This window comes from Halichoeres trimaculatus, unplaced genomic scaffold, assembly GCF_033239565.1.
Source record: "Halichoeres trimaculatus isolate MK-OKI-2021-1 unplaced genomic scaffold, fHalTri1.1 fHalTri1_scaffold_16, whole genome shotgun sequence".
Taxonomy (NCBI): Eukaryota; Metazoa; Chordata; class Actinopteri; order Labriformes; family Labridae; genus Halichoeres; species Halichoeres trimaculatus.
The window spans coordinates 11,951,378-11,964,918 of record NW_027437194.1 but is presented as its reverse complement, the minus strand read 5'-3'; the positions used below and the strand labels follow the sequence as shown (position 1 = coordinate 11,964,918).

The 13,541-nt window shown below is 38.0% G+C and overlaps 1 protein-coding gene across 6 annotated transcripts in view; it reads left to right on the top strand.

Annotated features, from left to right (window-relative positions):
- The window catches only part of cacna1bb (calcium channel, voltage-dependent, N type, alpha 1B subunit, b), a 165,399-nt gene that overhangs the window by 78,400 nt on the left and 73,458 nt on the right, over nucleotides 1–13,541 (top strand). For 5 of the 6 annotated variants that reach the window (XM_074690293.1, XM_074690294.1, XM_074690290.1 and 2 more), the window contains 3 exons: nucleotides 9,957–10,060; nucleotides 12,458–12,573; nucleotides 12,690–12,779. In XM_074690293.1, the coding sequence (XP_074546394.1) occupies nucleotides 9,957–10,060; nucleotides 12,458–12,573; nucleotides 12,690–12,779 (310 nt within the window). The remainder of the gene's footprint in view (nucleotides 1–9,956; nucleotides 10,061–12,457; nucleotides 12,574–12,689; nucleotides 12,780–13,541) is intronic. The other variant, XM_074690288.1, reaches the window with a different exon arrangement.

Sequence of the window (13,541 nt, the reverse complement as noted above, 5' to 3'; positions counted from 1 at the left end):
ACTTTCTTATAAGTGTGCATCAGCCAGTCTTCTGAACTTTGTATAATAATTTTAGCCTCGAAATAAGAGACAGTGATCCTTTATGGCTCTACAACAGCTACATTTTTATTGTTTTTATGGTTCAGGCAATAACAGTTTAAAAATGGTAAACATGCTCCAATTCTTATTGTATCACTTGATTGATTGCTTGAATTTTCAATGGAAAATTTTGTAAAATAATTTTTACTGAAATAATCAGTTACTGCAGCTCTGAAGCCAAATTTAGCATCCCAATAGATTTCCCGATGACTGTGAATTAGGGCTAAACTATTTTTGAAAATAATCTAATTGCGATTTTTTGAGACCAATATTGCGATTTAGCATACAATTCCTTTTTTGGGGGGGGATGTTTATCTTCTGCATTGTTCACTTAACACAAGTTTTAAGTTATTTTATAGTATGACTACCCAACAAAAGGTACTGATAGCATTTAAACAAAAGTTTTTGTGCATTTCTTAATTGAAAAAGAAAAAAGGAACACTGTGAAATTTTACTAACCTCCAGTTGTCAGTGAGAGTAACAAACCATACAGAAAAAAGGAACAAGGGGTATGGCTCTACGATCTACTGGATGGATCTTTGTAGCCCACAGAGTTTTTTTTGCCAGAAAAATACAGCATTTTGACTTTTGCTAGTTTTAAGGGAGAACAAGAATAAGTTACTAGATCTCCTCCAGGTCTGTGTACACGAAACATTTTTTTTTTTCTAATTGCAGCCTTTGCGATTTGAAAATTACATTCTATTACATTGCGATGTCGGTTTTAAATAGATTAATTGTTCAGCCCTACTGTGAATTAAGAGTGCTCTCTGCCCATATCCTAACCTAATCCTGCTAATCCCTAATATATCCCTCTGCTTTACCTTGTTGTTCAAATACATCGACTTCTGACTAACAAAAAAGACTTTAAAAGCTGGGTACAAAACTTCCACAGAATAAAACAGAACAATCTTAATTTTGGTGGAGAGCTGTCTACCTCTGTGTCTTACACTGTGCATATTTATCTCAATGGTCCTCTTTGTAAGTCATGTCAGTTTAAGATGAGATAGTCTCTTCAGGTTGTCTCTTATATGTCTGACTGTCATACTGAACAATATGCATTTCCTTACTCAGTTCATAAACTGGATCATTCACTTCAATTTTTTTCAGTGCATTAACCTTTCCATACATGCTAAAGCTAAAGGTCACAGACTGGACTTTGTGTGCTACTCTTTCCAACTTATATGATACTATTTAAGAAGATCTCAATATCCTTATGTTTAAGAATCCCTGTCTCTCTTTACATTAAATTAAATGATGTATATAAACTGAACATGTTGGGTACAGGACTCATTTTTTTGCTTGATGACGCGTTCTTATCTGATAAATCTCATGAGGATATCTGGCTTGATGTCACATTCAGTCTTTATTTGAACTTTAGAGAAACAGCAAACATAAAAATGAGAACAGAGTTTATAATACACTTCTCATAAAATAGCTGGCCTTGGGGCTCTTTTTCTGAGAGTCAACAAACTCCTTTAGAGGGTGAAACATTTTCCTCAGGCTAACTCTGCTAAACTGTGTTGAGGATTTATATTCACTTATATAATTTTAGACAAATAATTTTCCCCAGAAGCCACATCATGAGTCCACTCAACTTAGTGTTATGGTCTCCACCACCTCCTTCCTTCCTCTTTATTTTCAGTCAAGACTACATTTACCCAATGTGAATCATTTTACGCAGTTTGCTACAATATTAGCTCTATAGTCGGTCTACTCCTCAATTCAACCATAATTGACCATGATGCATGTTTTTACTGGTAAAAGAAATTTCTGTTGTTTCAAGTAACACTGTATCTCTGTCTCACATTTCTTTATCCCAGTCTGTGGGTGAATGTTTCCATGTTTTTTTCTAGGAGATGATTGAGATCACTAGCACCTTTTCCTTTATTAGAGCAGCATGAGCCACAGGAACAGGTGCACCCTGACCTCATCAGTTTGATGTCTTGTGCTGTCTGGGCTGTCAAGGTGCTTGTCAAATCACTGTCAAAAGAAAGAAGCACTGACAGACGCAAAGTCATGGCTTTGTTTAAATCCTTCAGCGGTACTGTCACTAACTGGATATTTGATATCACAGACAGAACATGGTAGTTGTCAGGTCAGTGTGCACATCCATGTGTATACCTCTATATATCTGAACAGACAGCCTGTAGAGATTTAGCTACATATTGACAGGAAAGCATCACACAGCTGCCACAGATTTGTGAGCTGAACATGCATGATGAGAATCTCCCGTTCTGAAGACCTTGGCTGTGTAACTGTTGTTTTTTCTATCATCTCCAACCAGTCTGTCCAGTCTCCTCTGACCTCTGGCAACAACTAGGAATTTTCTTCCAGAGAACTGTTACTCACTGGATGTTTTCTCTTTTTCGGGACCATTCTTCAAAAACTCTAGAGAAAATCCCTGTAGATCAGCAGTTTGTGAAATACTCAGACCAACAACCCTGTCATGCCATTGGCTGAAGAGATATTATCGGTCACAAGCAGTTAAACAGATGTACTCAAGAATAGAAGAAGAATAGAATAGAACTTTATTGTCATTGTAACAAGTACAACAAAATTGAAGTCACAGCAGCAATCAAGAAAACAAAAGTAAGAAAGTGCAAAAAGTCCATATGAAAATAGATGATAATAGCTTGTCCATTATTGTCCAGTCAGCCAGCCTCCACCTCCACAGGGTCCAGGACTGAGTTTCTTCAGTCATGCTCCATCTCTGTCTCCTGTATCCTGTCTGCTCACAGCAGGTGAAGCTCTTCCAACAGGGCGTTGGTGTCTGATGTTAGCTCCGTTAGCCATGTCTGTGAATAGCATGATGCTACTCTGCCCTCTGGTATTCCCTCTGTTGCTGGGTTAGCATAGCTAGCTCGTCCATCTTATTGGAGAAAGATCTTGCGTTCCCAATAACAATGGATGGAAGGGCAGGTCGATGTCGTCACTTCTTAGCTCACACCTGAGAACCAGCACGTCGTCCTCACCTCCTTCTCCTCATCTTGTGGGAAGACATCAGGCCCTACACCAGTTAGCATTGACATGCTACAGGCTGCTAACAGCTGATTTCACATGTGGCCATGGTTACATGTAGGATCTCCAGACAAAAAAAGGAGCAAAAATAGTAAAAATATCACTGAGGCCACAAAGTGTTTGGTGTCCATGACCAACAAATGAGCCATGTAATGATCCACTCCAAATACAAAGATTACAAAAAAAGAGACGAAAAAAATTACAAGAAATGGACAAAAAAGAGAGAGCTGCTGCAGAAGGCAGCCATAGCCAACAGGGCGGCGCATAGCAACCTACAAAAAAAGTGATCAGTTAGTTTACGTATATTATAGATTTTTAAAGGAATGATAAGATAAATATTTAAGTTTAATAAGCTGTCTTAATATGTAGTTTTCACTCTCTCTGGAAATAAAAGAAAGATTTTTTTCTTCCCCATTACTGTGATCATGCTGCTTAAGAGTCCAAGTTGTTATTAATGAGGTAGGAGACCTTAAGATGTAGGTATATGGGTAGCAGACTTCAGGCTGTGAGACACATAAGGTACTAAAGTGTTATAGGAACATTTTCCTCATTAAGTGCTCTGACTTCTGAAGTCAAACTGCCTGATTGAATGTTTCTAAAATTAGCCTGTAGAAAATGATTTCACTGTCCAAAAAGAGTAAAGAATAAAGGTCTTTGAGTCAGTTTAGCAAGAAAATTGTAATGATCTTATTGTTCTTCTTTGAGCAGCTCTGTGAAGACCTTTTGCTTTCTGTGCCATCAGATCTGTTGAACTCAGTCACTGCATCTTGTTGTGAAGGTTTCAGGACTGTGAGGAGATGTAGAGTTGATTCAGAGTGGCTGTCTTCATCTCGGCAGGCTTCCTCATCAGACAAAACTCTGTGTGAGCGTGTGTGTGTGTGGCAGCACTGTAAGCTTAGAGTGGGAGTATACTGTCATAGCACAACTGTATGATGCATGACTGCAAGTTATGTGCATCTCTTGCTTTTCGCATTTTCCTCACTGATCATTCAAAGCAGTCAGCCAGCGATGAGTCATGGAAACAACAGAGGTGGAATAACAGAATCAAGTGAACTCATATGAAAACAGACTCAGAGGATATAAGTCATTACCTAAAGTTTGTTTTCAAATATCAACAAAATGTGGGAAGAAACTTTTGGTGTGCCATAATTCAGCTACAGCATATAGATTCTTGGCTCTTTTTTATTTTACACAGGCTGAGACTGTGTTTCCAAAGAATATGTCTTGACATGTTGCTCGATGACTAATGATCAATTGAAGCAATACTGTCATCTAAAATAAACTCCCAGAAGCAATAATCTTTCAGAGATCCATGGCTCTAATGGACTTCAGTGCAGTTTAACAACATAATACACTAATATACTGATATCACAGTTGGTGAGCCATTTCAATGTGTCTGATTAAAAGAACATTTGGCCTATCAACCCATTCCTACATTTTAACTGTGTCTTTGTTTTCTTCAGTTATCACATTTTCCTTCTCAAACATATGGGGTCATTAAAAGGACCTTGCTTATGGCAGCATCAGCAGTTTTTTAATGAACTAACTTATTATAGCCAGTAGCATTGATTGCCATATGCTCTGTATTTTCTCTCATACTGAGCATGCAGCACAAATTAATCTGATTGCGTAGCTCCATATGCAGCGCTCTTCAAGATGGGGTGAACCAATCAGCCAATGCATTTAAATTACACTTATACACTGTTGCCATATGCTCTTATACTGAGAAATGGGCACGGTTTAAAAATGATTTAGGGCTGTAGCGATAGTTGCTTGGAATATTCAGAGATTTGTGCCCAAAAATTCACAAGGAAAAGATAGGTGATTTTTCCATTATTAAATATGCTGTAGCATTCAAAAAACGTGGGGCCTAAATTTTTCAGCATATACGGATACGGATCATACGGAAGATAATTGTGAGATTAGGTCAAATATGTCCAAGGATTTGTCACGATTAAAAACATATTTACATTTTTAAATTGTTAATTTAATTTTGTAATGTAACTAAAATACACATGGAAACATGCATGTGTTTGTCTAATGATGTCAAAGGCTTGGTGTAATACGCTTGATACCACACTGTATCTTGACAGGATGGATGATAAACTGAATTAAAAGATGTCCTTCTATTTAGCCCCAAGGCCAGAAAACACATCAGTGCTTCTCCTCTTTTTTCTTCTTTTCTTTCTACTCTAGCGTCCAAGTGTAAAGGGGATTGTTATAGATTAGTTTATCAGAGATGTTCAAGATCAGGTATCATCACAGCACTTGTCCGCGAGTGCAGCTAGACAGCTAGCTAAATAGCTAGCTAAACAAGGATCCAAAGTCTTCAAAAAGAAACAGGGCTTGCTTTTCCTGCACTTTACTTGAGGTCCAACCAATCACAGTAAAACTGAAATGTTACTGGAAAAAAAAACAGTACACCGCTCCATGTGAAAGTAAACATTTCTGATAACAAGGGACCTGGACCCTCTTTTACCTTATTTTAAACCCACAGTTCTAAATGTTGGTGTAAAGGTTGACAGTGATTTAAAAATGGATCAACAAATAAATTCTGTTGTTAAAACCAGTTTTTATCACCTCAGCCTTTTATCCAAGATTAAATTGGTTTTATCTTTTAACAACTTTGAGTGGGTAATTCATGCTTTTATTTCTATATGACTAGACTACTGTAATGCTCTCTATGTTGCTGTTAATCAGGCTGCCCTCGCGCACTTACAGTAAGTCCAAAATGCAGCTGCTCATCTTTTAACAGAAGCACAAAAGCATGAACACATCACCCCAATCCTGGAGTCCCTCCATTGGCTTCCCGTTCATTTTAGGATTCATTGGAAAATTTTATTGTTTGTTTTTAAATCTTTTTAAGGATCAGCACCTCAGTACATTTCTGACCTTTTAAACATTTACACTCCCTTGTGGTCCCTGAGGTCTGCTGATCACTTTCACCTCGTGGTCCCAAAAACCCGTTTAAGGACCCAAGGTGATCGAGCCTTTTCGGTGGTGGCTCCCAAATTGTGGAGTGATCTGCCAACCAAAATAAAAACATTCCCCACCCTAACGACTTTTAAATCACGTCTTAAAACTCATTTTTATTCTTTGGCTTTTAATTCAGCATGAGAGTTGCGTGATCCATGTCCTTATGTCTTTTATGGTCTTAACCCCTTTGTTTTTTTTATGACTCTTATTTGTTTTTATGTTTTATTTAAATTGATTCTATTTCTTTTATTGATGTTATTATATGTTATTTTAACTGTGCAGCACTTTGGTAAACTTTTTTTTCTTAAATGTACTATATAAATAAAGTGGATTGGATTGGATTGGAATAAACTTCTGTTTATATGTGCATTTACTCTTGACCAAAGTTAACACAAGACAAGCTAGCAGATGCGGCAAAGATAGTCTCTTGTAAAGAGAGCATTATTCTCATTTGGTTTCAGTAAGTAATGAAGTAATTCATCTTTTATTATGTTACTATTGTACAGTTGTTCCAGTAAGCATGATATGGACGTATTTGCTTCATTTTCAGAAGAACAAGGCATTATCAAAAGACAGTCAAAAGAAATCAAAAGAGGAGAAGACTGTGGAGAAAATGACAATAAAAGGCAGTGGGCACGCAGTCTTAATGCTGCAGTTTCATGTTGTAGCTTAAAAACATTGGACTAAAATGTTATGTCAGTCTATTGATTGCCACAATAGTATTCACAACAAGCAAGTTGTATCAAATCATACTGTTGTGTGTTTGGGCATGCAGAGCTGTTAAGCCTCCTAAACCAAGGGAAAACCAGCAGTGACTGGCAGCAGCCTCCACCATAAAGACCTTTCTGTGTTACAGAATGTGGGAAAAAAACATTTGCATAAGCTTAACTTAACTCTGCCTGAGCAGCCAGCTGAAGAGTTAAGGCCGTGTCAACAGGAGAGTAAAGTCTTCCCTGCTCACTCGCTGACTGGGAGACTGAGAGCTGATGAAACAGAGTGCATTTCCACTTCATCTCCCTCTCTGCAACAGACACCCAGGGTTCCCCAGAGAGTGAAGTGGGATTTATTTTGTTCAACAAAGACAAAACAGAAATGAGTGTTACCTAATTCTAGGCCGAGACACAAAACTATCTAATAATTTATTTATACACAGCTCATTAGACAGTGTGTTGAATTGCTGTCTACCTTGTTAGAGTTTACAAAATAGTGTTGCTGGAGTACACAAGTGTGCAATGGCTTCATAGTGTTCATCATACATCATGTCACATCAGTTTATGTCATTTCATGTCATTTTTTCAATCATATATCAAATTTTATTGATCATTTTCAATCGTAATGTTTCATACTGTACTGTATTATGTCACATTAAATTATGCAGGCTCATATTGTATTTTACCTTTGGAATAGTGCATAGTATAGTGTATCATGGTATGGTGCAGTATGGTGTATAGGGATGGGCACCGACCGAATTCCTTCAGTGATACCGAGTATCGATTCATGTAAAATCAAACGGTACTTTGTTTCGTTACCTAGATGCATCCTTGTGACTGCGAGGGAGTGGAAGAGTAGACAATTTTCCATACTAGACATGAACACAGCTTTGCAAGCTTATATAGTGAGAAGTGAATATGTTGAACTAAAAAAAACTTTGAGATGTTATTATGAAACAAATTAATACTTATTAAATTAAAATTGGTTCCACTGAGTAGCAATTGCCAGGTATCGGTACAAAATTGTTTCAAACGTGAAAGTTACCTATCCCTAATGTTGTGGTATGGTCACATGAAGTGTCCTTGGGTTAGACAGTGGACCCCACATTGCTCCTACTGAAAATGTGTGAATGTGTATAAATACAGTTTGTTAATACCAATGGTCCTTTACAGAAACCATAGGTGTGAATGTGGTGTAAATGGGTGAATGTAACTAGCACTTGGAGTGGACAGAAAGACTACAAAAACCACCATATGAGTACAAGTCCATTTACAAGACTTCTTCTGTGGTACTCAGGCTTTCACAAGGGCAATACAGTGTACTGTAGATGCAGATGTGATTTATGAGGACTTATTTCCTGTTTGTTTTCTTGTTCTTAACTGCTCTGTTCTACCATAACAAATCCAAAACCAATCAAATCTGATTTGTATGATTGTAGTACATTGTGTTGTAGAGTACCGTTTTTTTTAATCCATTTTATTTATCATCTGCTATGTACACAATATTATGCTTATCCAATTGCATTACACGGTTTCAAATTACACAAACAAGTACAAATGTGATACCAAAACCTGACTGAACTTGCGTTATGTGAAATACTTTTGGCGTTTGGTTGAGGTTAGCATTGTACATTTTTAATACCAGACAATATGCTAAGCCTACAACAACAACAACAACATGCAACGTCCTGGCTTCAGTTATTATATAGACTTTAGATTGACACAGTTTTTATCAAATAGATGTGCACATTTGAACATTTGTTTACTTTATACTTTATTAAAGGGAGAATGGAGAAGAAAGGAATCAAATGTAAAAATAGATTAATTTAATCTTCAATGGAAGCGATACAAACTGAATATGGAAGAAAAGGGCGAGATCAGCTTGAGGGTTGAGTGATGAGATGATGAAACAATAATGAGGTTTTAGACATGTTAAAAAAAGAAGTGATGCAGAGCGGCACACTGAAGCTTCTGCCTGCCATTTATTGCAGTGTGTGGGCCAATGTTCCCCTGACAGCTGAGACAGAGGATGTGCTTCTGTATATGTGTGTGTGTGTGTTCATCTTACATTCTTGGATGCATAATACAGATTTCCAGCCTGCTGAATCAGCTGCCGTGAACCTCCCATCACAATTACAGCCAGCATGTGGCAGGGCTTCGACACTGGCGTCTGCAAAATGTCACTGTGCTTCACACACCCCATCAGTCGGCAGGTCTGGCCCCCGCTAACAGGCCTCTGTGTGGGAGCGCTCGCAGACATGGCGGATGCTGACTCTCTGAACCTCCCAGTGGGAGCCGGCAGGAGCATTAAGTCCTGATGCAGTCTAAATTAGATAATCAGTTTGGGATACATAGATTTCATAAAGTGTTGAACCATTACAGTTTTCTTTCAGATGAGAAAATGTGATTCTTTTTGAGGGAGTTTTTCCAGGTAAAAGGCTAAACTGTCTGAGATTTTATTCCATTTTCACTCCGTCTCATTCTTCTCAAGGACCCTAAGAGAATCCTGACTACTAAAGCCAATGACTTTTTCTGACAATTCTTGCTATTTAGGTTTTGCATGATCTCAGAGTCCATCAGCAATCATCGATTGGTGACGGTGCTGATAAATGTGTCTGGTAACAGATGTCAGCTTTTCAGTAACCGTGGTGTAGCCAGTAGTAGGGGTTATTGAGCAGTGTGCTGTTGCTTGCAGTAGTGGTAATAAGCCAGCAAGAAGGAGCAGCAGTTAATTATCTACACATGTGTGTGTGTTTCTGTGTGTCTATGTAAATCAACAAGCTGTGTTTCATTTACTGTGGAAGTGGAGGTCATTTAACTACACTGGATTGTACAACCTTTTATCCTGTGGATGATTTGTTTGAGGAGGATTTATCTGAGAAGTTTACAGTGAAAGCAAATGTTTTTGTTATTGTGACATTTGTTGGCAAGGTTGCTGTGGTAGAGACCTTTTGAATGCTTTTTCAATAGAAAAGATGCCAGAACTTTTGTTTCTAAGCAAGAAAGGTTTGACTTTCAAAAGGATAATTTCATTAAAAAATAAGATTTTTGGTTTCTTTTTTCATGGTGACATAACAAAGAATCCACCCAAGACACGTTTTCACATTCATCTGCTGGTTGTAGAGGGAAAACGTTCCTCTAACTTACACTTTGTGGTATTTTTTGTGTCTCCAGACCAATGATGTTGCAGGAAACGCCTGGAACTGGCTCTACTTCATCCCCCTCATCATCATCGGCTCCTTCTTCATGCTCAACCTGGTGCTTGGTGTTCTCTCAGGGTAAGTCACCTCATGATGGCTGCACACATTTTCAGATTTGTTGATGCTTTGGTCAGGTTATATGCTGTAACCTCAAATTTTGAAAAGCAAATCTTGAACATTGCTTTTATATCAGCAATGTGTTGCAAGCTGAGTGACAAAATCAAGGTACAAATTTACAAGCCCTACTTCCAGTCCTTCAAGCGTGTCACACAAATTTGTATTTTGTATTTCTCAGATGGTTTTTAGACTGCAGTCTCTTTTCATTCCGCCTCCAGTTTTCTTTTTTCCTTTTCTTTGTTTCCTGGAAGAATGTTGTGTTGTTGCAAGACAATCTCTTGCTGTGAAACACTGGTAAACAGAACACAATTTTGGTTAGCAGGTTCATAGAAAAATAATGTTTTTCCTCCTCTGGAGATTCTGCAGAAATAAAGGGAATTCTCAAGAGAAATTTTGAGGACATTGAATTTTGCCTTTCTTTTCTTCCACTTTGATTTCACCTCCTGTCATCATTTACACTTTACTTAAAGAAATAATCTGCTCTTATCACATGTCACATCTTTCAGTCTCCTACCTCTGTGTGACTCATAAGGAGGACTGAAGACAAAAAAGACAAAATACTGAGTAAAATTCAACCAATCATTTAGCTCTCTCCCTCTGCTCCCAGCGCTGCCTTCCTCTGATCATGTGTCCCTGTTATCCTCCTCTTTAAGGCTTTATCTTTAATCATCCTGGTCCTCACTGCTTCTCATTGTATCTGTGGTCACAGAGAGACTCCTCTCACCTGCTGTGACTCACAGCTCATTGTTTCACTGAAATCTGGATGAAAGCAAAGATTGGTGTGATCATTAAAAAACTCTGCTGGAGGGCCTTCACTCTCTTGTTATGCTCTATGTTTAAACTGTAACCCATGATAAAGACTTTATTTTTTTTCTTCACATATGTGCTCTTTTTCTTTTTGGTCAAATTTCTTTTTAAAGTCAGTGTGAGGTGAGGCTAACGAGGAGATGTTTACACGAAAATGTGGTTGACACTGGTTCTCTGGTGCTTTAAAAAAAGTTTTAACAATTCCAGCTCATCCCTTGTGTTACAGCTATGAGGCATGTCATCTGATGAACTGATGAACTGATGAACTGATGAACTGATGATTGAAACATATCACAAAATCAAACAGGCCCATATCCTTCAGTTGTACATCATAAGAACTCACAGTTACAGGAAGAGGCTCAAGTTCTGTTCACAACACCCACAAAGTTGTACTATGTAATGTGAAATAATATAACTTTACTTGTCAAGTTAATATCGTATAAAGAGTAAATGAGACATTTCTATTTATCTGGTATAGAAGAGATGACCGTTACTTTTCTTGTACCTGCACTGCAAGAACTGAAATCTTATCAAGTGTTTTTGTCTTATTTTCTGGTAAAAATTGTATCATTATACTTGGTGTGAGCCACACTTAACTGAGTCCAAAAACATGTCTTATATCAATATATTAAAAGTCAAAAACAAGATCTGAAATGCTTGGAAAGAAATAAATGAAATCTGCCAGTGGGGTTAGAAAATTTGCCCGTCATGTTTCTTAAAAATATTTCTTTTTTACCCGTTACAAGCAACTCAGACCCTATTTTTGCCTCTGAATAAACTGAAATAAGATATTTTTCTGGACTGGTCTGGTGAATGTGGCTCGTTTTAAGTCTAAAAAGACATTTTCTTCTGGGAAAAAGGCAAATACTTCATAAGATTTCCATTTTTGCAGTGTGTATGTTTAAAATGAAGCTAGAATACGGAGTTTTAGCGACACCTAGCATGAAGACTGAAACATCTGGTTTGGCTGTTATAGAAAGCATAAACTTATCTGCTTTTTCCTTTTTTTAACCCTCTTTTTAAGGGTCATCACTGTTATCAGTTGTGAGCCAAGTAAGGGGACTTTTAGAGGTCACTTCCCCCAATTATAAACTCATAGAAGTATACACAGATTGTTTGATAACAATAACAATAACTATGCTTAGAAATAAAAAAAACAAGTAACTGACTTATAGTTACCGCTCAGCCTTGCTTAGCACAGAGAAACAAAGCAGCATGTCTGCTGACTTTAGTTTCCAGTCAGTTTAGATTGTGATCTCCAAACCTGATCGGTTTTTTATTCTGCATCAGCACATTCTGAAATATCTGCACACACAGCTCCAGCTTTGCCAAAAGTCTATTCCCTTTATTATTGCCTTCAGTAGCTGCTGACTGTAATCTGAACTCTACTGTTGGTAAACATTGAAATGAACACTTGAATTCTCTTTGTGTACACGTTTCCTCATGACCTGTGCAGTTGCAGAGGAATGACAAAAATTGAAACTCAGATCCAGCATTTCAGACATGATAAAACGTTACATCTGTTGGTTTTTCGTTATTTTGTTTTCACAGAGAATTTGCCAAAGAGAGGGAACGTGTGGAAAAGAGGCGGGAGTTCCTGAAGCTTCGAAGGCAGCAGCAGATCGAGAGAGAACTCACAGGATACTTGGAGTGGATCTGCAAAGCAGGTCAGACTCATCTCTGAAACAGCATGAGAGCTGGCATGTATGTGTTTGTTGTGTTAGAAAAACATGAGAAATTGATAGAAAGTCCCTGTGTCCTCTCTCTCCCTCTTCGGCTGCAGAGGAGGTGTTGCTGGAGGAAGAAGATGAGATTGCTGAGGAGAAGTCCCCGCTGGACGGTGCGTGGTACAAGAGGAAACAAAACCTGCCAGGTGAAAACAGGGCTGAGTTTCTGTTGCCTGCTTTACCATGGTCCTTCACTGTGGGGGGTCGATGGTAAACCAGGCACAGAGAGGTACAGATCATCATTATCCAGCATTCGACCTCATGAAGTTGACACCATGCAACTTTTTTTTAAATATTATCATTCATTTTTGTAGAAACACACAACCAAGCTTTTATCTATTTATTTATGTCATTGTATGCCTTAGTTTATTATTTAGCATGATAGTGTGGAGTGGCATGCAGCGGACATGAATCTCGAGGGCTAACCTCACAAAGAACGCAACCTATCCAATCATACCATTCAGCCAGACTTTCTATCAGGGTTTCTATCATTTCCAGCACTTATACACTCATATATTGAGATTGTATCATAACCAGATGTTACACAGTGGGTTTGAGTGACGTTTGTTTCACAAGGGACACTTTTATGTGGTTTCTTTTTCCTCACTTTCTCTCAATCCCAGTCTGTTAGGTCAAGTGTGAAGGTAACAGCAGTTAATTATTGGGAGTTTAAGCTTGGGTTAAATTGCATTTGTTCAAATAAAATAGCTTTGTCACACACACATGTGTGCGCGCACACACACACACACACAGAAACACATTTCCCAGTAAGTAGTCATAAACTGGAAACACATCCAGGCTGATGATTCCAGGAAAGTGACAGCTGCCAGCGGCCTGTTTTTCTCAATTAGTTCCATATCAGGGATTAGAAATTCAGAAACTACAGCCATAGAAAATCCACTCTGATG